Source organism: Silurus aristotelis, assembly GCF_946808225.1.
Source record: "Silurus aristotelis genome assembly, chromosome: 26".
NCBI lineage: Eukaryota > Metazoa > Chordata > Actinopteri > Siluriformes > Siluridae > Silurus > Silurus aristotelis.
Window position 1 is genome coordinate 16,067,556 of NC_139599.1, and position 25,220 is coordinate 16,092,775.

Here is a 25,220-nt window from a genome sequence, read left to right on the forward strand (position 1 = left end):
GTAAAATCTGATCCCTTCTTCTGGTTGTTGAGTTTTAGATGAAGGTCATTCAGCATTCACATTCTGTCATTTCAGAAGAAAATCTCTCACAATGCCAGAAATTTATCATCGACTGTCTCTGTTTTACAATGAGCAGAAAGTCTTTCACTGGTGAGAATGTGAGAATTTTGTGCATTTGTCCCACACTGTCTTGTGTAGTCTTTGTCTTGCACTGTTTGCACTCAGTTTTACATGATGCACATTATGTGGTGAGGACACTTACTTTAGTCCTTAGCTCTGTGTTCTGTTATGTAGCTCCTAAATCACAGTAAAAAAAAATCCTTTCATGATGTGAGATTTCTGCCTGCAACAGTAAAAATTATACCCAAAGTCATACATGAAGTGTAACTCAGCTTAAGCCGGATGCTGGTTCTGATATGTTAAGCTCATCACAGTTGTCTGGTAGACTTCTTCCCTCAGCCTGAGAATCTCTGTGAGCTCTGAAACTTTCTGTTTAACAGTCTCCAGCTCTCTGTGCTTCTCCTCCATCTGTCTGCTGCACTCTTCCTCCATCTTTGTCTTTGAGGCCAAAATGTATCTCTGGAGTTCAGGCTGGATGGTTTTCATAAGGACCATCCTCATCTCTCCTTCACACTCCTCCCTAATCACCTCCATCTCCTGTTTGTGCCTCTCCTCCATCTCTTTTCTCTCCCTCTCTCTCTTTTCTTTTAGTTTCTTCACCTTTTCTTCCATTTCTGTCCTTCTCTCTACCTCTCGCTGCAGCTCCCTCTCAAGTTCTTTCTTTTTCTCTTCATCCCTCTCTTCTTTCATCTTTCTCTCCAGTTCAGTTGTTCGATCATTAAGTTGTCTGATATCTCCTTCATGCTCCTGGATCACTCCCTCTATCTTCCTCAGAGACTCCTGCACCTCCTTTTCTATTTTTTCCTTCATATCCTTCTCCCCCTCCATCCTTTTCTCTTCTATTTCCTTCAGAATTTTAGTTTCCATTGCTCTGATCTGAGTTTCCGTCTCCAGGTAGATCTCACTGCTGTAGAATTTCTCTCTGTTTTCTTCCACCATCTTCTCTATCTTCCCCAGCAGGTCTGAGACCTGAGATCCATCTCCACTCTCCTTAATGTTGAGACACTGAAACCTGTTCCCACATTTCTCTACAAGTCTCTGGACCTCCTGGACTCCTGATTGGATAAACTCCTCAATGTTCTTCTTCTGAAGTTCATCAGTGACACTAAATATGATCATGGTGGTTCTCCAAATTCTCTCTCCAAAAATCTCCTCTATTTTCTCCAGCATCCTCTTCTCCTCTCCTGTAGGCTGCCTTACAGGTATGAGCAGGAGGAAGGCGTGGGGTCCTGGAGCAGACAGACGAACACAGAGTTCTACATCTTGTCTCAGCTTCTCCAGAGAGAGTCCAGGAGAGAACCAGTCAGGAGTGTCCACCACAGTCACCTTCCTCCCAGCCAGCTCCCCCTGTGTGCTCTCACTCTGCTGGGTGGATGTAGCTGTAGCTGTAGCTGTAGCTGTAGATATAGCAGCCTGGTTCCTCTCCTCTCTGCCCAGGATGATGTTTCCAGCTGCACTCTTCCCAGACCCCGTCCCCCCCAGCAGCACAAGCCTCAGTTCTGCTACAGGAACCGACACTGGAGAATGTGGAGTAAATTCTCCACCCACTGAAAATAAACAAGAAAAAAATAATTCAACACACAATCACTTACTGCATTATGGTGATTACACTGTGCTCTGGAGTACACTGGTGAACTGATGATCTATTAATGATGAAATCTAGATCACCAGCATCCTTTAGATAACTCAAATTATAAAAACTTTCCCCACACATTAAGTAATGTTTTGAATTTAACAATGTTTGCTGAGCTGAAAGAGATGCAGGAAGTATATAAAGGTCATGATTGGTGAGTGTCACTGTGATGGGCAGAAGAGGGTAATGCCATCGATCCCCCCCAAAACAACAGCAAACACACAATAGACTAAATTCTTTTTCTTTTGCACCTCTCAGTATCCCCAGATATATTAATTATTATTGTACCGGATTTATTTGAGATTTATTATACTGATATTTACATTGTAATCTAATTATAAATTTCAGCATCTAAATCTGTCTCACTTTATATTCACTTTTAACTGCTAATTATTGCTAAGTTACACACTAAATATACAACAAGAACCATTAATCACTTACATGATGGACGATCTCCATCCATACTGTTTCTTCTCCTGATTGGTGTTTCTGAGTCCTGAGTCTCTCCACTCACTAGAAAACACCAGAAGCATTCAGAATGAGAACGACATTCTACAGAAGGTATGAAGGTACAAATGATATTCAAATTCTTTCATACAAAAAAATTAATCATTTTCACAGTTTACATTAAACTCAATATCTTAACAGTTGCACCATTAAGTATGAATACAGTATATTCAATGTTCATACATGTGAATTATTAAATGTTTATTTACCTTCTAGAAGTTCTGACAAAATTTAACAAGTTACTCACTTGTTGAAGGTAAAAATTCCATGCTGTTTCTTCTCCTGATGGGGGCTGATGATTCTGGATCTGTCTGTTCCTGAAGCTGTTTAGTTTTCTCCTCTAGAAGTCTGTCTTTCTCCTGAATCTGTTTATCTCTTTCCATTAGTTTGTTTTTACTGGTTTCCAGTTCTTTCACCATGTTCTCAAGTTTTGTCTCGTTGTCTTTCATCTGTTTCTGATTCTCTTCTAAAGTCCTTTTTGATTTTTCACATTCTTCTGTTATCTCTCTGAGCAGCGTGTTCTTCTCTTCCAGTGTTTTCTCCTTCATCTGAAGTCTTTGTGTATTTTCAGTTAGAAGTCTCTCTTTCTCCTGAATCTGTTTGTCTCTTTCTATTAGTTGTTTGTCTCTCTCAGTTAGAAGTCTCTCTTTCTCTTCAGTATGTTTGTTTTTTTCTGCTAACTCAGTTTTCTGTTGCTCCAGTACCATCATTGTCTCCTGTAATTGTCTGTTTGTGTCCTGCAGCTCCTGTTCCAGTGTCTCCAGTTTATTGTTACTGGTTTCCAGCTCTTTATTTGTGTTCTTCAGCTGTTGGTCTTTATGTTCCAGTGATTTTACTGCTCCAGACAGTTCTTTAAATAAATTGGGCAGAAGAACGAGTTAAATAATTCATGTGTTCATAATCAGTGATCTGCTACAGAAGTACCGCTTGTTATGACTAAAACCTAAATAACTATTAATAATATTTAATATAAATTAATTAAAGTAAATAGAAAATATAGAGGGAAACTCAGCAAAACTGCATGAACAGTTTTCTGATGTACTTCAAAATCCAACGTAGTGTTCAGTGTGTTCAGTGTGTATGTTTTAACATCTTCATTTTCCTCATAACAGTCCTCATGGCTGCTCATCAGGGATAAATACACATCATTCACCTTAACTGTTAAATTCTGTAAAGCTGCTTTGAGACAATGTCTGTTGTGAAAAGCGCTATAGAAATAAACTTGACTTTACTTAATGCTGTATAAAATAAACTTAATGCACACAGCATCAATCTCTCATTCTGTCCAGGCCACATGAGCATTAACTCCGATTTAAAGGCTATTTATAAATAAAGATTATTTCTTTTAAAATAAATTTATATTTATTAACACAAAATTAACATAAATTCCCAAAGTTGTAAAATAACAATGAAACATTTATTGTAAAACGAAAAAATCTAACAGAATCTATTTAACTGTTTAAAATATCATGTGAAAACTTTTGTCATTTATATTTTATTATTCATATGTTTTCCCAATAAAAAATCTATAACTTTAATAGATTGAAGTGAAACTCACACTGGATTATTTCTGTTATTATTCTGCTGTCTCTCTCTTATTGTCTCTGCATCAGCCATTTGTTTTCCCAGTATACTGTATATATAGATTTATAATCTGGGTGATGTATTTCAGAATTTGGCATCAATCAGTGAATCACACTGAAGGCCACAGAGGCAGTAGTGTGTGTTTGGCCCCTGGGCCTTGAGTTTAACATGTGAGCTGTATTAAGATCAGTGTGTAAGTTCAGTATGTCATTAAGGTTTTACTCCTCCATAAACTCACACTTTTAAAATGTTTTTACTTATACAATTTTTAAATAATATATTCAATAAAGGATGTGAGAAGTTACTGGAGATCTCATTATTGATCACTTCAGGGTATAAAGATAAACAGGTGTGTTTACTTTTGTAGCTCCTTCCATACTCACCAGTGTGTAGAGCAGATTTCTCCATTTTCAGTCTCTCATCTTCTTTCCATTTTCTCTGTGTCTGTGGAAGTAAATAAAACACTGTGAAGGTTTAATTCATGATTCCATACTGTATGTAAATAAAACGTTATATAAACATGATGTGTCTTTTTGTTCATATCACTCCGTGTGTGTGTGTGTGTGTGTGTGTGTGTGTGTGTGTGTGTGTGTGTGTGTGTGTGTGTGTGTGTGTACAATATAATCACTAAACAGTAAACTGATCATTACAGGAATGATAAAAATTCTTATCCTCTCAGGAGAATCAAAATGTTTGATATCTTTGTTTCATAATATCATGTACTTCTAAAAAAATATCAACTGGTTCAGAGAATTTTTTAAAGTAAAGATAGTGTTCAGTGTTATAATGTTTATCAGTTTTATATTTACACCTGACTGTCAGTCAGACATGGTCAAAGCAAACAACAGTATTCAGGGACAGTGAGTGCACTTCATGTCATTTTTCAACATTTTGTGATTTCATTGTTTTGTGTAAAATCTATTTTGAGATGCTATTAATTTTGCTGCATAGATTTTCACAGAACTTCATTATGTTACTGTTAAAGGGTTTCTGATCCTCATCTTAAACTGAATATGTAAATGGAATTCAATGGGTGAATGTGTTTGATTTGTTTTTGTTTTTTTATAATTTTGATTTGGTTTTAAATTCACATCAATAATAAAAATAATAATAATAATAATAACAACAACAAAATGAAAGACTAGGATAATAATCAAATTTCACAAAAGTTTACTCACCTGACAAACATAAACTTCCCTTAGAGGAGCATCTGAGAATAAAAAAAATTAAGATACAAAAAAAAGAGCATTGCGATTTTAAACATGTATTTTATTCTATTACATATAAAAAAGCCTGTAGCTGTTCTCAAGAAGTCTGTTTTTATCCTCTACTGAATTTTTTCTCTCCTTTTCTGCTGATTTAAAAAAGATCACTTCGAATTAATGCTGTGGAAAGAAATTCACCAGCATCCAGTGTGAATCTCTAACTCACATCTCTCTGTAGTTCTTTACACTACAGTAATGTTACAGTGTGAATAACTTTATGAAGGAGTTACTGTTATAAAATCACATTCAAACACAAACATTCAGCTTTTTAGCTCTCAGTATCAGTGTGTAGGTCAGAAGTTTGTGTGTGTGTGTGTGTGTGTGTGTGTGTGTGTGTGTGTGTGTGTGTGTGTGTGTGTGTGTGTGTGTGTGTGTGTGTAAAACTAATAACAAACTGGACAAGAGCATGATGAATGTTCTGCCAGTGATCACAGACTATTGTGTTACTACACTATGCTCATGATACTCAGTGGTACATGGTCGTAAACACATAACTACAAATCATAATTCACAGATTAAATACATAAATATTTCATAAATCTCTTTCTCACCTGGTCCTTCTGTCCCCTGTTGGTGTGAATAATAAACAGTAAATGTTTTGCACATGATGACAGAGTTAAATAATTAACTATGAAATATAAAATAAAAAAGTGTTAATCTGATCATTACACAGTTTATGTGTCTTTTCATGAAAAAGGTAAGATAATGAAGGTTTTAAAATTAAACATCACACACAGTAAATATACATAACAGCCTGTTACACTGTGCTGTTAATCATCTGCTCCTACTGGAGATATTTATCAGTTACAGAAACACAACTGTGGAGGGAAAAGTCATGCAGCCAGAAACATATTAAACATTCACTTTTTAATTCTATAAATTAAAATTCCATCATTTCTAAACAAATATAAAATTATTCTGTTATTCGAAAAACTTTAATGTGAAGAATATTAATGACTCATCAGTAAATTTAGATCTCCACATACTGAGGTGAAGCTCCGTATCAGTGCAGGAGAAAATAAAGTGTATAAGATGAGAGAGATTGTGATGGAGTGTGTCAGTGGTGTGTGTTATATGTTACATGTTTGTTGTGTCTTTTACTCAACATGGTAAACGTCTCTGCTACATTATTGCAGTACAGTGGGGTTACACACAGGTGCATTGTGGGAAAGAAGCTGACTGATGGAAGTGGAATCTCACTTACTGATCAGATTCCTTCACGTAAACATGATCTGAAAATACTTTTTATCTTTCTATTTGATCACTGGATTAAAGTGTAATAAATGTGATAAGATTATAAAATATCAGTTTTTAACATTAGTGTGAAGTCGATTTATTTACTTACCCGTACTGAAGATGTCGTGTAGAACAACAGAGAGAGAAATGTAATGTTAGATACAATACAAAGAGAAAAACTTATGATTTACACTCAGAGAAGCTGCTCAACAATCTTCACTCTGTGTTTTCACTACAAAGATGTTCAGCTACAATTTTTATAAAATATAATAACAGACAGTGAATCATTATAAATAGTTTATATGTAAATAATGAAATACTTGATGGAGTGTTTTCTCTCAGTGCAGTAACACAAATCTGTGATCAGCTGTTGAATAAAACACTGCAAATGAAGTGAAAATGCTGAGCAGCACTATATTTAAATCACATTTCTATCTGTATCTGGGAAAAATAGAGACAAGTTCTTCTGTCTTCCAGAAATGTCCATGTCTCCATGTTTCACAGAAGTGCTGCTTTAATTTGGATCATGAACAGTTTTCTTTTCACTTCACACTTTCCTCTTTTCATCACTCTGCTACAGCTTAGTCTTTGTCTCATCTGTCCACCATCTACTTTTTATCTAACTGTAATCTGCTCCTTTGTTCTTGAAGTGTATCTGTGTGTTTATCTATTGGATAAAACCTCTGAACTCATGCTGGTGGACTTTTATTCTTTCTCTCAGAACTCTACACACTTTCACTAATGTTTATGATGAATTGTTCTACATGCTGTATTTTCATTGTGTTAAATACGTATATTGGAGTTGATTTGTCATCAATGTGACTGTAACAGTTACTGAGTACAAAGTAAAAGAGCAAAACGTCTCACTTTCTACAAGATCTTGTGTTTTGGTTAGCGATAGCCGTTAGCTCACACTGTAGCTCTGTCTGATACGATGTGGAAGTGTAACTGTGTTCATTCTGACTGTGTTCATTCACACACAGCACACAGTCTACAGAACAAACCAGCTGCACAATATTAGTGATCATTGTGTGTTGTTTTGGTTCTCAGTGTTTTAGTGTCATTACTATAACACTAATAACAAACTAGACAACAGCATGATGAATGTTCTGTCAGTGATCACAGTCTGTTGTGTTACTACACTATGCTCATGATGCTCATATATCTATGTGCTATTGCAGTCTGAACACACAGCACAGTCTAATCTATTTCATCTGCACAATACATCTATTATTCATGCAGCATCAAGACATCATGATCAGAGAAAAGTCTCTTATACTCACAGAAAGCATGTCCCTGTGAAAGTAAATAAAACAGAGTGAAGATTTGATGAATGATTATAAATGTGAATTGTTTCATGTGAAAATGAGGAAAGTAACTGTTACTCTGGTTAAAACACAGCTGATGTGTGTCTTAATAAAAAAGAGGAAAACTACACAACAATCAGTCATCACACACAGTAAATCTGTAGAATGTAGCATTGTGCTAATATACCGCTAGTTACCCTTAAGAACACAAATATCTTGTGATTTACTGAAAATATTAGTTTCTGATATTTGCATGTAATTACCAATATACAGTATGTCAGTATATGTGCATTTCCCCCTGTGTATTTTACATCTAGACTTAAATATTCTGTAACAGATCTGTGTGTTATTGTAGTACAGAAAGGAATAGACAGAAGATCAGATTCCTTTCATTAAAAACACAGACATTTATCAGTGTAAAAACTGAACAGGTAACAGAATGATGTGCTTTGCTGCTGCCTCGTCTATATATTGGGTACGACAGCATATGATGTGGCAGTAGACTTGGGAAGACGCGTGATCTCGCTCTGTTTTTCTCTCTTTCACTCCTGAATCCCTCTCTCCTATTATAGAAGATTTATAAATGAAGGTAAAGACTTCTGTTCTCAGGTCAGTCAGGTTCTTTATACTGTGTGTATTTACATGGATTACTACTGTTAGCTTAAAGATGCTAAATGCTAAACCGACTTTTCAATACTTTTACAGAATATGGTGTGATTGTTATTCAGAGTAAATGATGGTAATTATTCTGTCTACAAACACTGAAACCTGTTACAGCTACAATTTATGTTTATTGTATAGTGACAGTAAATGTGATGTTTCTGTTTATTTCAGGAAGAAAACTGAAGGCTGTAGTATTTTCACAAATCTATAAGATATTAATAAAAGTGTATAAGATGAGAGAGATTGTGATGGAGTGTGTCAGTGGTGTGTGTTATATGTTACATGTTTGTTGTGTCTTTTACTCGACATGGTAAACGTCTCTGCTACATTATTGCAGTACAGTGGGGTTACACACAGGTGCATTGTGGGAAAGAAGCTGACTGATGGAAGTGGAATCTCACTTACTGATCAGATTCCTTCACGTAAACATGATCTGAAAATACTTTTTATCTTTCTATTTGATCACTGGATTAAAGTGTAATAAATGTGATAAGATTATAAAATATCAGTTTTTAACATTAGTGTGAAGTCGATTTATTTACTTACCCGTACTGAAGATGTCGTGTAGAACAACAGAGAGAGAAATGTAATGTTAGATACAATACAAAGAGAAAAACTTATGATTTACACTCAGAGAAGCTGCTCAACAATCTTCACTCTGTGTTTTCACTACAAAGATGTTCAGCTACAATTTTTAATGTTCAAAAAATAGTTTATATTTAAAAATATAAATATTTAAAGTTTATTAAATTGATAGATCACATGAAATTATTAATTTATCTTTAATTTATATTTGTACAAGCTGCTGTTTTTAGTTTCTTGTGCAGGTGTGTATCAGAGTGAAAAACACAGTTTCTGTTTATGAGACTAAAATGAACTTTACTCCACATTAGCAGCCAGTTTACTGAACCTCATACTGAATACCAAGTGTGTGTTTCATGTACTGAGATGAGAATCACAGAGGATTTTGTTGACTTTATGCAGTGTGGAGTTCAGGAACACTTACTCATCTGTACTGTAATCTCCTCTGTTCTGTCTCCATCAGTGACCTGACACAGATAATCTCCTATATCTGACCTTTTACAGTCTCTCAGCTCTAAGGAGGCGTTTCCTCTCTCCAGCTCCTGAGTGAACAGATTCACTCTGCCCTCGTATCCTCTCCCCTCTGTCACCTGTCTGTTCTTATAGACACAAACACAGTCTGTCCCCTCAAACCACCGGATCTCCATGTTAACAGCACTGATTTCAGGAGACAGACGACATGAGAGAGTGACAGCAGAGGGATTATACTTCTCTCTATGACTGGGACCAATGAGTTTAAACTCATCTGTGTAGGAAACACACACACACACACACACACACACACACACACACACACACACACACACACACACACACACACAGATTAGATAACTCCACAATAAATACATTGGTAAATAAATTAATAAATCGACAATTTGATTAAATGTATCCCTGGAAATGTAACTTACTACTTGCTGCAGCGGCCATCTTAATCTCTTTCTGTAGAAACTAATAAACTCCTAAACACACACAGAAAGAGAGAATCATCCTTCTACACAACTTAACTCACACAAATCCATGATTAGAAAGCACAATTCCACAGTGTATTTTGGAGGATTGGTGTTACATGGTATTGAGTTCGGTGAGTAACATGTACTTTAGCATGATGCTAACTCCTCTTACCTTTTCTGTTCCTCATATAAACATCTCAGCTGCTTTAGCTGAAGTGTGTCCACATTTCACTGCTCCTCATATTCACTATTTACCGCTTTACAGATTAAACACCGTGTATAAAATGTTTCCTGTACACAAACACATAAATTGCTCCTGTTATAGTGAGTTACAGCAGGAAGTTTAAAGGTGCAGAGTCTCTGTTTCCGAGTGAAAATTACTTTTACTTTCACCTTCATTACAGAGTACTGAGTCACAGAGCCCCGCCCCTTACCTCTGATGACCACGCCCCCTTCACTCAGCCTTACATTATATTCACACATTTATGTCCTGATTAATAATAATAATAATAATAATAATAATAATAATAGAGGCTGAAATCACATTTATAAATTTAGGAATCATGTTTTGCGTTCAACTTTCATGTCTTGTATGTTATATTTCTTCTCTCAAAACTCAAACATTAATACACATTTATCTATGTTTATTACTAATTAAATATTGGGTCTTTATACATTTACTTGTCATTTAATAAATCTGTCCATTTGAATGAGCACAAGTTTTATAGTTAATAAACTTATTGCATTAATTGTACACTGAGTTTCCCTTAATAAAGAAGTAAAATGTGTTAATCTGGATTAATAATCTGCTCTCTGGTATGAAGGAGAAAAATGTTGGTCCTCATCACTATGAAAGTTGCCCATCGCTGCTAGAGATGGTGAAGTGTTTATTCATCATTGTGTTCCCTCTGTCTACTAACATATTAAACTCATCCAGTGCAGGTCTACAGTCCCACAATAATGTGAGTAATTAAGTTTATTTCATTAGTGTGTTCTGGTCTTTTCTTCTATTTCACAGTTTATTCCTTCATCTAAAAGGATCATTTGAAACATTTTAAGATCAACGTTAAACATCTGGATGAACAATAAAACCGGTCACTGACAGTCTCTTCTTCCTGTTTGAGTTTTTATTTATTTTCTATGACAGTGTAGTGATGATAGTAATGAAACAACAACATTGTAAGTAGAAGGTATAAGAAATAAAAACAAATCTATTAGATGATGTTCAGGACAGTAGCTCATTGTGCACATTTGGAGTTAATGGTTAGATTTGAGTTTTACATAAAAATTTCAATCACTTTCCACTGAAATCTGATTTTAAACATTATAGCCGGGAAACTCTGAAATCGAACAAATCAAACAGGAAACAGCAACATGATTTATGATGATTAGAATCAGAGAAGGAAAAAAAACAAAAACAAAAACAAAACAATGCTCCATAGAACCCAACAGATATAGTGATGATGTGCAGACACATTCAGGTGACCATGACTCAGAGAAGAAACACTGCTGAAAATCATTAGTCACATGACTGATGTTCTTGTTGTTATGGTTATTCTTTCGAGCAGAATCCAATGAAAAAGATCAACCAGGCTTTCGACACAAATCCACTACTGTAAGGGATAAAAATTTTTTTTAGTTAAAACATTAAATGATGCACCGGATGTTACTGAGGATCAGCATTGAGACGTCTGCGTGGAACCGAGCACCAAGTGATAAAGATCTGACCTCATTCTGCGTTTCTTCTACCAGTAGATCAGCTTTTCGAAAAGTCCTTCGTCATGTGCCTGATTTTTGCAGAGGGTGTGAAGACGTACACGAGAAGCAGAGTAGAGATGTTTTCATCTCAGGATTCTGTCTTCAGCAGGTCTCCAGGTTGATTATTACATCATCATGATCATGTCTAGAGAAGGTCCCAAGCAGGACAGTAAGTGTAATTGTGGTGGAAAGTTCACATCTTTCATATAGTAATACCTTCGAGTGAACACTGGAGAATTTTAATTGGAGATTATTTTAAAAAAGTAAAGCAATAAAATAAAATAAAAAATGAATCACAGCAGGACCAAGCAACGGTGTCTGGTATTACATTGATTGGATTTTAATTAAATACACTGATGGCAGAAGAAACAGAAATCGGATGAACTTTTAATAAAAAAACATGAGCAATGACAACAACCAAATTCTCAAACTGAAGAAGAAAAGAAATAAAAAACAAAAACACTTTTAGTGCTGGGTTTCAACCATAGTGTGATTTCCAGCAAATCATGTAGGACAGACTTGAAAACCAGTAATCAAGTGTGACGTGATGCACTGTGATGGTGTGAAGGTTTCAAGATATAGAAGAGAACTCCTTCAAGAGAACATCCTGACTCAGAGTGTTGAGGGAAACATTCTTCCTGACATTCAGACTGATGGATCGCACCAGATCCTTAAAGAAAGCCGTCTCCTTGGGCTGCTCCGAATATCTCTCGTACTGGTCCAACCCATCCTGCAGCTTCAGGGTCAGCGTGTCGTAGTTGGAGCGCACCACCTCCAGGACCTGATCTTCAGAAAGCTGGGAGATGTGGTTCACGACGGCGTAGGATTCAATCTTCGGGTTGAAGTGGTTGATGATGGCTCGGACATTAACCAGCGCGTGGGTGACTTTGCTCGCCGGCTCCTTCCACTGGCCCGCGTTGGTGGAGACCCGGAGCACCATGCAGTAGAGGTTATCGAAGACCTGGTGCATGCGTATGATCTCGTAATACAACTCGTCGTAGCTGCTCGGCGTCGGCAGGAACGTGTCTCCGTACGTGATGAACATGTTGAAGAGATGGACCACCTGCAGCACCAGGTAGAAGATGTTGTGTTTGGACAACAGGCTGGTTTCGTTCGACAGCAGGAACTTGAGCAAGTTGATGAGCGCCGACCAAAATTCCCTCCAGGTGTAGTGCAGGCGAATCCGGCACTTCTTCTGATAGCAGATGAGCTTGTGAATAATCTGAACGCAGCGCATGTAGAGATCCATGGGAAAGTCCTTCATCATGTGAGTGATGATGAACTCGACCATCAGATCCAAGACGGCGCAGGCGAGCGGCCGGGACGGGATGTTCTTGTCCGCCGCTTTCTTCCTGTGCCTCATGGGCATGCGGTGCAAGTTGACGCGGAAGTTCATGTTGTCGTCGTGGAGGAAGGCGTCGGCGTACTGGTCCTCGGCGATGCACGTGAGGATGATGAGGCACAATCGGGCGCTGTTGAGTCGGTGCTCGTCCTTGGTGTCTTGCATGACGATGGAGGAGTATTTTAGAAACGTGATCAGCAGGTTGCTCGTTTGGAGGTTGGGGTCCAGCGGCAGCTCGGGGTTCTGCATCACGTCTAAAGAAGGAGGCGTGGTTCCGAGAGGCGTTGTCGGCGTCGTCGGGGTGGGCGTCACGGGCGATGCCGCTATGTCGATCTCCGGGTGACTTTGCGCAAGAACCGTGATGAAGTTCCGGTTTAGGTGGACCGCCTCGTACAGAGCGAGCAGGATGGCTTCGTTGGTCTGCACCGACAGCTTCTCGTCAGCGTCCGCGATGAACATGCTGCCCACCATGCTGCTCAGCGTGGAAAAAAATCCCCCGTGGTTGTCCTCCTCTTTATCCTTGTACTGCCGGTTGTATTCAGTAAGAGCATGCTGGATAACCATACCCATACCAGCCAGGGTCGCTTCATCATCCACTATGGACAACTTTACAATGTAGGGGTTCACCGACTCGTATTTCCGGTAGTTCACCAAAAGAGCCAGGAGAACCACTGCGTCGTAGCCGTGCTGCCCTCTGCTCGAGACGTCAGACAGGATCTGTAAAATGGCCTCAAAGATGCTGTTGATCATCACGTACTCCAGGATGGTGTTCTGACTGATATTGTCGGTCACCGTAACCAAACACAGCAGCAGCTTGAGGCAGAGGCTCTTCAGGCTCTCCGAACCATCTCCACACAGCAAACTGTCCAGGCTCTCCATGAGATCCTTCATCCTGACTTCGGCTTTGTCGAATCCCACCAACATGTTTATAATGTCGAAGCCCGTGGCCGATTTGTTTTTCTGATGCACCCCTCGGAACAGGGCGCACAGTGTCTGCAGGGCATTCACTACCCGGATCTGGTGGTCTTCCTCCAGCGCCTGGACGCAGTGATGGAACAGGCTGTTGATGTTATCCTTCATCATCATCACTTCATCTCCGTCCAGGGCTTCCAGCTTGGTTTCCAGATACTCCAGATTCACCTTCATCAGAAAGAGCTCGTCCCAGAAGCGAGGGTTCGCCTTGGCTGGGTCGACTTTCGTGAATATCTCATCGTACATCAACACCACTTTCTCCTTCAGCGGCTTCTTAGACGACGACGTCCTTTTTAACAGCCCCGATTTCTTCTCCTGAGCCATTTGATCTTATTTCTTTAATATATTTAGTTTTTTTTCACACGATTAAACTTCTTGAATCATGTCTAGCGCTCACTCAGGCGCTAAATCTGTCTCGACGCAGCATTTTTTTTTTTTTTTAATGTTTTTTTTAGTTTCCACTTCCGGCGCACAGAGCGGAAGATCGCTCTTCTCTGATTGGGTGGCTGTTCAGTGACGTCATCTTCCCGCGACTTTTGCTGCGAGACGCTTCAAAATGGCGGCTTGCGAATAAAAAAAACATTTCATCGCTTTTATTATTGTTATTATTATTATCAATATAATTATTCATTTGCCGTCGTCGTTGATGGAAAACTCGCACGTAAGTCGCGTGGATTTTAAACCCATTAACGACCCAAAAAATATTAATCTCTTTTATATATATATATTTTTTTCTCGTGGGCGTATTTTTTTCTTCCGGAAGCATCAATCAAAAGCAAAGCTCGTGCGAACTCGGTTGCTAAGCTAGCCTGCTAAGTTCGTTAGCATCATTAGCTCTTCGTCATTTTTTTCTCCTTTAAACTGGTTTTACGCAATAAAAGCAAAATGTTATCATTTTGAATTATTTCGAGCTTTCCAGCTTTTAGCTCGGCTTTTGGTAGTTGGTTGTTTGGTTAGCTAGCTAGCTGCCTTGCTAAGTTGCTAATGGGACATTATCCGAGGGGATAAACAGTTCATCACAAAATTGCTCCGCATTCGCATCATTTCTTTCACTGCACCTGGAAACCGGATCCCGAGCTGATGCGTTGATTCGTTTTCCTGAACAGCAGCTCACAGGTTTCTATCAATGCATTTATTCTAATTCATTCTTGTTTCTATAGTAACAGCTGCCATTGGGGGTTTGTAACTCCGTCATTCTGCATAAACACTTTCAATATTACGCTTTGTGGAAGGAGTCTCCAGTGTCAGCGCTTTGTAACAGTCCTCTGAATACATCCTCACACGTCAAACAGCACAAGGACAGAGGAGTTTTTTTGTTTTTTCATTGCTGAGGCTTTACAGATGTTCCACAGTGATAACTGGAACTATGAGCTGAAGTCAAACTAGAGCGTGAGAAGTACGAATCCTGGCACTTTCGCTTCCTTAAAACGTACCGCTTTTATTTCTTTCCTTGTGGCGCAGCAATGCGAAGGGTTTTATGTTCGGTACAGTTTTATTCTAAGGGTGTACAGTGATTTATCTGTCCCCAGTCCTGATAGTCGGTGATGGTGACAGTGTTGCTGTGTTTTCAGGTCCGGTCATTATGGCAGACAAAAAAAGCAAGCCGGCGGCCGTGAAGAGGGTGCTGACGAAAAAGGAGCAGGAGGAGATCAAGAAAAAGGTCGGTAGCGGGGTGTGAAAAGTCTCAGTGCAGTGCATGTTCTTTAGCTGGAGGCTTGTAGATTATTATGTTTTTATTATGTGAAGGTATCACACAGTCTGGTGTATTTATTCATGCAGGAGGAAGAGAAGGCTGCGGAGGTGTTCGAGGAGTTCCTGGCATCCTTCGATAGCAGTGAGAAGAGCGGCGTGAAGACGTTTGTGCGAGGGGGGATCGTCAACGCCACTAAAGGTGAACTGGTGAACCGTAGAGGATGTGATGTGAGAAACAGCCTCTAGTCTTTTCTGATATCAGTTAGCAGCACAAGGCCATGCCTCTTTTACTGTAGTTAATGCATGCAGGCCACACCCACTTTCCTGGGCTGACCAGACCTCTTTAACTGTGAGCGGAGGTCGTAGGTTGGTCATTGAGGCATTCGCCTTTGGATCTGAAGGTCATCTGAGTTCAAATCCCAGCCACAAAAAACTGCCACTCCTGGGCCCCTGAGCAAGGCCCTTAACCCCATAATATCAGTTAAGTAAATGTAAGTTGCTCTGGAGGTGCATCTGCCAAATGCTGTAAATGTGAGTGACACACAGAGGCCACGCCTCCTTTTTTCAGACATAATCTGTAGTCACACCTTCTTGATCTGGACTGGTAGGTTGAAGCCACACCCCTTTCTCTTTGACTGACAAACACTGAGGCCACATCTTCATCTAGACTGCCACGCTGAGGCCATGCCTCTTTTACTATGACACGTCACATGTACTTAAATATGAATAACTTCTGATTTAGATCCATGTCTTTTCTGTTTCCTCTACAGATGAGGAGGCAGCAGAGGTGAAGAAAAGTAAACTCTACAGACCCGCCTCGAAATTTAGTTCCTCACCCCAGAATGTTTCGCCCTCGTCTGCAGAGTCCAAACGATCCGTGAGTATCTGAAGCTGCATCCCAGCGTTTCGCACATTCTACATGTTGTTGAAAATGAGAATGTAAATTAGAGGAGTGGAGGAATAACTGATATGTGAATGATGATCAGCTCGAGCCAAACAGACAGCAGCAGGTAGAGTCTGGAATTCACTCACTCACATACTGAGTGAGAAGAGCTACAGCTCTTTAGAAACCAAGTCCTACCAAGTCCTGATCGGTCAGAAGTCCATTCACAATTCCATTGTCTCCTAATATCATCCCTTCATCACCGTATTAAAGAGATTTTTAGCATTTCAATAGTAACAGTGTGCACAAGGACATGGGATTTCTATAAAAAAAAAAAAAAAACAGTAATGCTGTGACATCAGATGTTCCACCAGCAGAAATTCTTCAGAAGGGCGGATTCTTGTTCACGGTTTCTTGTTAACAATCAAAGAGTAATGACAGGATCTCTATAGATGAGTCTCGTGGCATTAACCGTAGCTCTAAACGGATAAAAAGTGACACACGTTGATTTTTTTAATGAAAGCTCAGCCAGTGTTTAGTTCTTATTTACATGTTTGTCGTGTACATGTTTATCATAGTGTATTTTTTTCCCATCGCAGGCGGTTAAAAAGAAGGCAGAGGAGAAGAAGAAGAGTAACCTGGAACTATTTAAAGAGGAGCTCAAGCAGTGAGTGGCTTCTAAAAACACACACCTGCCTTTTCCTCTTTGCAGCATTCCTTCTGTGTTCAAATAATGCAATTAAATATATAAATAAACCATGCAATTAAAATAATAATTGAATCTGGTTATGGAACCCCCCACCGCAAATTACCCCACCCCCATTTTTGCCTTGCTCCCAGACTTTCTTTTTTTTTTCTAACCACTCAAAGCTCCTATTTTTTTTTGTTTATTTGTTTATTTATTTTTTCTTACTAAATGACAATTCTGAATGATGTTATTTCAAGGAAAAGCTGCACTTCAAAGGAATCTCAAACATTCAAGCAAAACATTAAATTAAAGATATAGTAATATAAAAAACTTTTTAAAACAAATTTTTGCAGATAGAATTACATAGAATTTTAGACTTATAGATTATAGACTTTTTTTTTTTGGACGATTTCGCCAAAAAAAAAAGGCAAGAAAAACAAATTTTACTTCGAATTAAAGCAAGCTGATATTTTATAAATAATTTTGTGCGAAAGATTGAAGTCAAATATTGTAATTAATGGGAATCTCACTTTTGTCTGCTTCAGGATACAGGAGGAGAGAGAGGAGCGCTACAAAAGGAAGAAGAACGACCCGGGAGGAGCGCACACAGATCTGGACCTTCCTCTAACACGCCGGTCAAGTGAGACCCTGCGCGCGCGCGCACACACACACACACACACACACACACACTCTCTTACATCTTAGTGTTCGGCACCCTTGAGCTTTAAACCTTTTTTCCTACTCTTTATAATTATACTGATTAAAGGAAACATTTTTTAATCGAAAAAGTAAAAAAACCTCAAATTTAGCCTTTTTTTCAGTATTCGATGATGATCCCACTGTACCCACTACAACCAACCTTTACATCGGCTGCATCAACCCCAAGGTAGGGTCAGTCCTCACGTGTCTGATTGATCACCCAGTAATCAGGGAAGAGTGAGTGGTTGCTGTAGAAATGATGAAAGATAACAATAAATCCTGCATGTGTGATTGGTTGCTGTGGTTTGTGTAGATGACTGAGGAGATGTTGTGCAAGGAGTTCGGGAAATACGGCCCGTTAGCCAGCGTTAAGATCATGTGGCCTCGCACGGAAGAAGAACGGACTCGCGTGACCAACCGCGGCTTTGTGGCTTTCATGACGCGGAAGGATGCAGAAAGAGCGCTGGCTGCTTTAGACGGTACCTGGTTTTATTTTACTCGCACGTAGGCAGTCAGTGTGTTTATGAAAGCGAGGAGAGATTAGTGGGCGTGTCTTTTTGGACATGAAGACAACCATAAGTGCATCAATGATCAACTGGAACCAGTGTGAAATCAGAACCCATCACATTACCCTCTGTGTCACTCTGTTTCCATGCAGGTAAAACAGTAATGGGCTTTGAGATGAAGCTGGGTTGGGGGAAGGCCGTGAGAATCCCACCGCAGCCCCTGTACACTCCCGTAGGAGTGCTGAAGCCCACAGCGCCGCCTCCTCCCTCAGGCCTGCCCTTCAACGCCCAGCCCCGAGATCGCTTCCGTAACGACTTCTCCAAATCCCGCGGCCGCACGTCTGATGACTTCTACAAGGTAAAAACAACAAGTAAAGAAACAGATCAGGGGTGTGGCACTAAACATGTCATGCCTCTTATACTGTTCAGTGCTTTTAATGGTGGTTTTTTTTTTTGTTTGTTTTTTTGTTTCTTCGTTCGTTAAATTCTTAGTGTCAGAAGTATGACGGATGCATGTATCTTGAAACAGGAAGCTACAGAGCTACAAATCATTCATACATTCTAATATATGATGCATATATAATATAAAGCTGAAATCAGGCATCTTAGACACTCGATGCTCTTTTATAACTCGTACAATAGATAATTTATTTTACTGTCGTCAGTGCATTTCTCTTTGCGTAAGTGCTCCCAGTTGTTACCCTCCAATCAGTAATACCTCTAATCTGGACAGGATGACGATGAGAACAGTGAGGATGTGTTGCAGTGTTGTGTAATGGTTATTTTTATTTCTTTTTCTTTTTTTTTTAAATAATCATTTAACAAGGCATAAACTTACGTTATTGTTTGTATCTTCATCACGTGGTTTGACGTCACGAACAGACTCTGTACGACGCCGTAGTGACAGTGGTTATCCCATCAGAAAGGTACACACTCTTTATCCATTTAATATCACAGCATGACTCAGAAAAACAAAGCACACTTACCCACACACACACACACACACTAAGAGAGAACAATAGTCCCAGATGGCAATGACTAACACTGAAGGTAGTACATGCTGTTTATATAATGACTTTTAATTACTATTGTAGTGTTGCAGTTCACACAACACACATCACGTGTGAGTCAGGCGTAGATAACCTCATTGTGTTACACTGTTAAAGTAAAGAGGACTATACATCGATCCAGACACACATTTCTTAACATCAGCCTCATAATGGATTCCTGAATGTCCTTGAAATGTTAATTATTTATAATAAAGCTTCCGAAATCACACCTGCCGTCCTTTTAACTGGTTTTTGGACAGGAGCTGCACACTTTTCAAACATCTGTAAACGCTCACGTCCCTGTAATGCGCATGAGCCGAATGCAAGACGCTTCAATCCACGGCATTTATTTACTTTCCCGCTCTTTTAAATTTTGCTGCAAGAATTAAAAATGCATCATTCGGTTTCACACACAGTCCATACCACGATGCAAAAACAGCGTTTTCAAATGTATCCACTTTTAAAAAAAAACAAAAAATTATGCGATTTCGTTGACCGAGAACGGAGAGACAAATATGCGTTTTCAAACAAGAACATATGTGTGGGCATGGCTTAAATTGATTGACAGTTAAAGGTTTTGAACTTTTCTGATATTAACTGATACCAGTAAGCTCCGCCCACTTCACCCCAGCTCACACCGGTGAACGCTCCTGTTATTCTGTTTAACGATTCAGATTCAGCTCAGGTTCACTAATGAGAAATAATAACCGATCAGTGTTCGTTTGACTTGGCCTGCAATGAAAGAAAACCAAATTAACATTAGATCGCTATATTTTCAAAAAAATTCCATCCGGTTCCACTATCTTTGAAAATAGTAAACAAAAAAAATCAATAAAATATTTTTTCTTGTGCACAATATAAAACCAACCCAAGTAAAATAAATAAATAAATTGGATTGTGGATTGTGTTAGAAGATATAAATAATTTAAAAGGTGGTGGTGATTATTAAAAAAAAGGGGGGGGGGGGGGTATAAATAAATAAATAAGAACTTTGCCCATTTTTTTGGATACACCCACAATATATCATTCCATTGAAGCTTAAAATGTTTTGTGGAGCATTTATATAAAAATAAAACATTTGGAGTAAAATCGTCCCACAGATTCACTCGTCTACATTTTTCTCACTTTAAATACATGCAGAGGCTCAAACATCGATTAGGAAAGATTATAGAGGGTCATTATTGCAACGATAAAATCCCGATTTTATGACTTTTTTTATCACCTGGCTGATGGAACGAATGGGAATCCGAGAGCCGTGCGTGTTCCAAAATCATCTTAAACCCTCATCTGCACTGAACTGATGTTTGAGGTAATTCAGGGTGAAACAGAACTGATATCTGTAGAGGACTGGATGGAGGAGAGAGGGAGAAAGAAAGAGCATGATCACTCATTCATGCTCTCATATCCTTTGTCTTTTGTGCGGCCAGGAACCTGCTGTGCCTCATCCACAGGATGATTGAGTTTGTGGTGAGAGAGGGACCCATGTTCGAGGCTATCATCATGAGCCGAGAGAAGAACAACCCAGACTTCAGGTGCGTGTGTGTGGGGACGAAAGATCGCTATCGTTTCTTCACCTAATTTCAATAAAAATGAGGGCAACTAAAAAAAATTTAAGAAGCTTTTAGAATTTGGCAACTCAGGAAGTCAGAAATCCTTCAGATCTTCACTTCCCGAATTAATTTTTTTTTTTTTTGAGGAATGCAGGACCTTTTTAGAAATTGTACTTCCAAGAAGCACACAACATTTTGTTGGGTTACTTCCTGTATTTTGTTGTGGGCCAATTTAATTACATTAATAACCTCAAAAGTTCCTACATGTGTAGGAGCTCCTGGTGTAGTGGGAACACTGGTCCCGGTGTGTTCCCGGGGTAGTGGGAACACTGGTCCCAGGGTGTAGTTCTACACTGAACCCATTTTGTTGAGATGTTGAGGTTTGTTTACTCAGTGTGTGCTGTTTGTTTTGACAGATTTCTGTTTGATAATAAGTGTCAGGAGCATGTGTACTACAGGTGGAAGCTCTTCTCTATACTGCAGGTACACACACACACACACACACACACACACACACACACACACTTACAACCGACCTTCATTATTTATTTTTCATGAGAGACTCTCTGTGTCTCTCGCTCTTCTTTTTCGCGCTGTTCTTTGTCTGTCGTTCTCCATTTCTCTTTCATTCCCTTCCTCTCTTCATCTCTATTATTCATCTCCGTATTCTCCCTCTGCTTCTCTCTCTCGACACCTCTCTTCTCTATCAATCTCCCCATCTCGCACTCAGGGTGAAAATCTGAACGAGTGGAAGACGTCGCTGTTCCGAATGTTCCGGGGCGGCTCCCTCTGGAGGCCCCCTGTCCTCAATCCCTATCTCCATGGAGATGAGGAGCCGGAGGTGGAGCCCATCGTTTGCCAGGAGGAGGAGCTGAAGAAAGGGCAACTCAAACCCGAGTGGGTGTTCCATCATTACGGCTGCGTGAAATCAGGCACTGGTGATGGAGCGAGATTTGTGATGCAGTCTGTGTGTGTTTATATGTGTGTGTCAGGCACAGGGAGCAGTTGGAGGTGTTACTGAGGGGTTTAACCCCCCGTAGGGTGGAGATCGGTGATGCCATGCTCTTCTGCCTGGAGAGAGCGGAGGCTGCAGAGGAGGTGGTGTCCTGCATCTCTGAGTCACTCTCTATGATACAGACACCACTGCAGAAGAAGGTACACACTGCAGAACACTTCTTTGTATAATCATAATCATACTCCTGGAAGTCAAAGATACTCTGTCTCTCTCACTCATTCACTCACACACTCACACACACACACACACACACACACACACGCATGTTTTTTGTCCGTGCAGGTGGCGAGGCTTTATCTAGTGTCGGACATCTTGTACAACTCCAGCGCCAAAGTCTCGAACGCCTCCTACTACCGCAAATAGTAATCTCCTTTCTCTTTCCTTTTACACGCTCCATATGCACGTCAGAAAACTTTGCGAGAAACGTCTTTTTCTAATCCCGCAGCTTCGAGTCGAAGTTGCCGCAGATCTTCTGCGACATGGGCGAGGCGTACCGGAACATCCAGGCCAGGCTGCAGGCCGAGCAGTTCAAGGTGAACCACGGAGACACGGAGAAACATTTTTCGGTCATTTAAAAAAAAAATTCACCTTCAATGACACGTGCTCTGTATCTGTATAGCAAAGGATCATGACTTGCTTTCGTGCCTGGGAAGACTGGGCCATCTATCCTGAATCCTTTCTGATCCAGCTGCAGAACATCTTCCTGGGGCTCATCAAACCGGGAGAGGAACTGCCCGAAAGGACAGAGGTGACCTGCAAACTCTATTCCTCATTCTTTCACCATCACGCTCGGGGTTCCTACTCATTTTGGACAAGTATGAAAAAGTGTAGAATTTGTTTTGAGTGAGCCAAAAGATCGGCGCTAGACTGGATCTGCACAGAACATGCCGTGGCAGTAGAGCGCCCCCCAGTGTGCGACTAAACACATGGAAAACATCAGAGATTGTAACATAACGCATGCTATAGTTGAAATTAAAAATCATTATTTCAGATGTTAAATCTGGTCTTTAGGGAAGTCTGCACATTTAAGTCTGGAAATGAAAAATGTTTAGGGACCCTGCACACTGTACGTGAGTCGTAACCGAGTCGTACGCTGTAGATGGTACTTGGTAAGATCCTGCAGTATTTAGGTAGCGTGACCTTTCCCCTCGTAGGCTGCTTCTCCTGATCTTGACGGCGCTCCGTTAGACGGCGTCCCCCTGGACGGCATAGAACTGGACGGGACGCCCTTAGACGACCTGGACGGATCCCCCATGGCCTGGGATCCATCGGCGATCGACGGCGTCCCCGTGGACGACATCGACGGCGTCCCGCTCGGACCCGTGCTGGACGACATCGACGGCGTTCCACGTGAGTGAAGCCTGGAGCGCTAGTTAAAGCACGGAGGTCTGTTCTTCATAACGAACAATAAGAATTTCTTTTCTCTCTTTTTGTCTCTCAGTGGACGATGGCTTGGACAAGACGTTACCCAGCATTGCTCTGTCCAAGTGGGAGCGAGTGGACGACGTGGAACATTCCGGTAACCACAAACTCAAATTACAATCACCGTCATTTCTGTTACATGACTCGCTGAGTTTCTGATTTTCTCGTTTGTTCTCGCAGCGAAGTCCAACTCGGATGACGAGACGAGCGCGAGGTAATAATTTGTTTTCTTCACAATATAAAGCACCTTTTATCGTTTTTTGAGAAACCCCTCCCCCACGCTTCTTCTTAAATTCCCGTTCGTTCCCCTCTGTCAGCGGCGTGAAGGAGAATGAAGCCCAATCCGAGGACGACAGCAGCAGCGACGACGACGAAGCAGCCAGCCCCAGCAGGTTCGAGGGGGCGGAGTTTAAAAGCAGCCTGCGCAACTTCGAGATGTCGGAAAGCAAGAGGACGCGACTCCGAGAGCTGGAGGTGAGAAGACGCCGCACACACATGGAGATTAGGACTACAAATGGGATTTGAGACCAAATAGTGCATTTTGGCGAATGTGTGTGTGTGTGTGTGTGTGTGTGTGTGTGGTAGGTGAAGGTGATGAATTTTCAGGACGAGTTGGAGTCGGGGAAGAGGCAGAAGAAATCTCACATGAGCCTTCAGCAGCAAGTTCAACACTACAGAAACAAACTGCTACAGAAGGTATATATATACACACACACACACACACACACGTCTTCACTTGTATGAAATTTGTGTGCCAATTTTTCAAATAAAGGAAATATTAATCTAGATTGATTGATATGAAAGCACAAAATGCATTTGTCCTCCGATGTCCTCCACTCCACAGGAGTTCGATAAGGATGAGGAGGAAAAGAGGGAAAAGCCTTCGAGCAAGCAGAAGGACAAGGTGAAGAAGGAGGAGCGAAGAGACCGAGCAGAGGACAAGAGCAAAGGGAAAGAGCGGGACAGAGAGCGGGACAAGGACCGAGACCGGGAGAGGAGTAAGAAGAGCGAGGACAGAGAGAGGAGCAGGGGGCGGAGCCGGGAAGAGGAGGACAAGAGGGAGAGGTATAATTACACACACACCACTATACAGCAACCCATTAATACTATATAATGATGGAAAGGTTTAAACACCTGGCTTCATTTAGTCATTTAGCTTTTGTCCTATTAGTGTTGCTCTGGTTCAGTGCTGAAGCCTTTGCTGAACAAAAATGAAAGAGTTCTAGATTCTGATTGGTCAGAAGATATTGATTGATGACCCATATTGATATGTAGTTGAATAATTTTTTTCATATCTCACACACACACACACACACACACACACACACACACACACACATTAAACGTGTTCGGCTTCTGTGCATTCAGGACGAGGTCACGTTCCCCACGCAAGTCCAAGCGTTCCCGCTCTCCATCTCCACAGCGCCGGTCCAGACGCTCCTCATCCCGATCTCCACACCGCTCGCACAAGAAATCCAAGAAGAGCAAACACTGACCTCCGTGAGCTTCTGCTTCTCAAAGCAGCTCGATGGAATGCACCTACGAACTGCTCACCATCACACACACTCAAGTTGCTCTCTGTAGGTTTCCCAGAATCCTCCTCTTCGTGGCTGCTGATTCCGATTCTAGACGAGACGTCGGCCCAAGGTTTTTTTTTTTTTTTGTAAAATGAAGTTGAATCGTTTCCTTGTACAGTGTCTTAGTTTTGTTCTTTTAAGGAAAGTCTCTGTAAAGATTTCTGAGCGCTCTTCTAATCTTTACAATAAACAGCTCCTGGTGGTAACTGTGATCCAGACC

At 40.4% G+C, this 25,220-nt stretch overlaps 4 protein-coding genes across 5 annotated transcripts in view; 2 read left to right on the forward strand and 2 right to left on the reverse strand.

Moving 5' to 3' along the window:
• Positions 1 to 25,220, forward strand: part of LOC310720341 (uncharacterized protein) — a 75,659-nt gene that overhangs the window by 3,626 nt on the left and 46,813 nt on the right. The window lies entirely within an intron of this gene.
• On the reverse strand, positions 311 to 4,364 carry LOC310720318 (uncharacterized protein). 2 transcript variants are annotated; one of them, XM_083530820.1, is made up of 4 exons: positions 4,228 to 4,364; positions 2,508 to 3,110; positions 2,195 to 2,266; positions 311 to 1,667 (listed from the first exon to the last, which is right to left on the reverse strand). In XM_083530820.1, the coding sequence occupies exons 1-4, from the start codon at positions 4,250 to 4,252 to the stop codon at positions 394 to 396; spliced, it is 1,974 nt and encodes a 657-aa protein (XP_083386946.1). In that variant the 5' UTR covers positions 4,253 to 4,364; the 3' UTR covers positions 311 to 393. The 2 variants fall into 2 exon arrangements, with proteins under 2 accessions (XP_083386946.1, XP_083386947.1); XM_083530821.1 differs by lacking the exon at positions 2,195 to 2,266.
• armh3 (armadillo like helical domain containing 3) lies at positions 10,962 to 14,243 on the reverse strand (the record flags this gene model as incomplete). The annotated part of the gene is made up of 1 exon (XM_083530815.1): positions 10,962 to 14,243. The coding sequence occupies one exon, from the start codon at positions 14,241 to 14,243 to the stop codon at positions 12,177 to 12,179; it is 2,067 nt and encodes a 688-aa protein (XP_083386941.1). The 3' UTR covers positions 10,962 to 12,176.
• On the forward strand, positions 14,536 to 25,212 carry LOC310720311 (U2 snRNP-associated SURP motif-containing protein). Its single transcript, XM_083530807.1, has 24 exons — positions 14,536 to 14,580; positions 15,491 to 15,579; positions 15,699 to 15,810; positions 16,382 to 16,488; positions 17,094 to 17,161; positions 17,728 to 17,822; positions 18,004 to 18,068; positions 18,195 to 18,360; positions 18,540 to 18,745; positions 19,270 to 19,313; positions 20,864 to 20,968; positions 21,403 to 21,469; positions 21,717 to 21,883; positions 21,979 to 22,141; positions 22,284 to 22,363; positions 22,447 to 22,534; positions 22,621 to 22,749; positions 23,156 to 23,351; positions 23,443 to 23,520; positions 23,604 to 23,637; positions 23,741 to 23,897; positions 24,009 to 24,119; positions 24,268 to 24,488; positions 24,792 to 25,212. The coding sequence occupies exons 2-24, from the start codon at positions 15,502 to 15,504 to the stop codon at positions 24,916 to 24,918; spliced, it is 2,664 nt and encodes an 887-aa protein (XP_083386933.1). The 5' UTR covers positions 14,536 to 14,580; positions 15,491 to 15,501; the 3' UTR covers positions 24,919 to 25,212.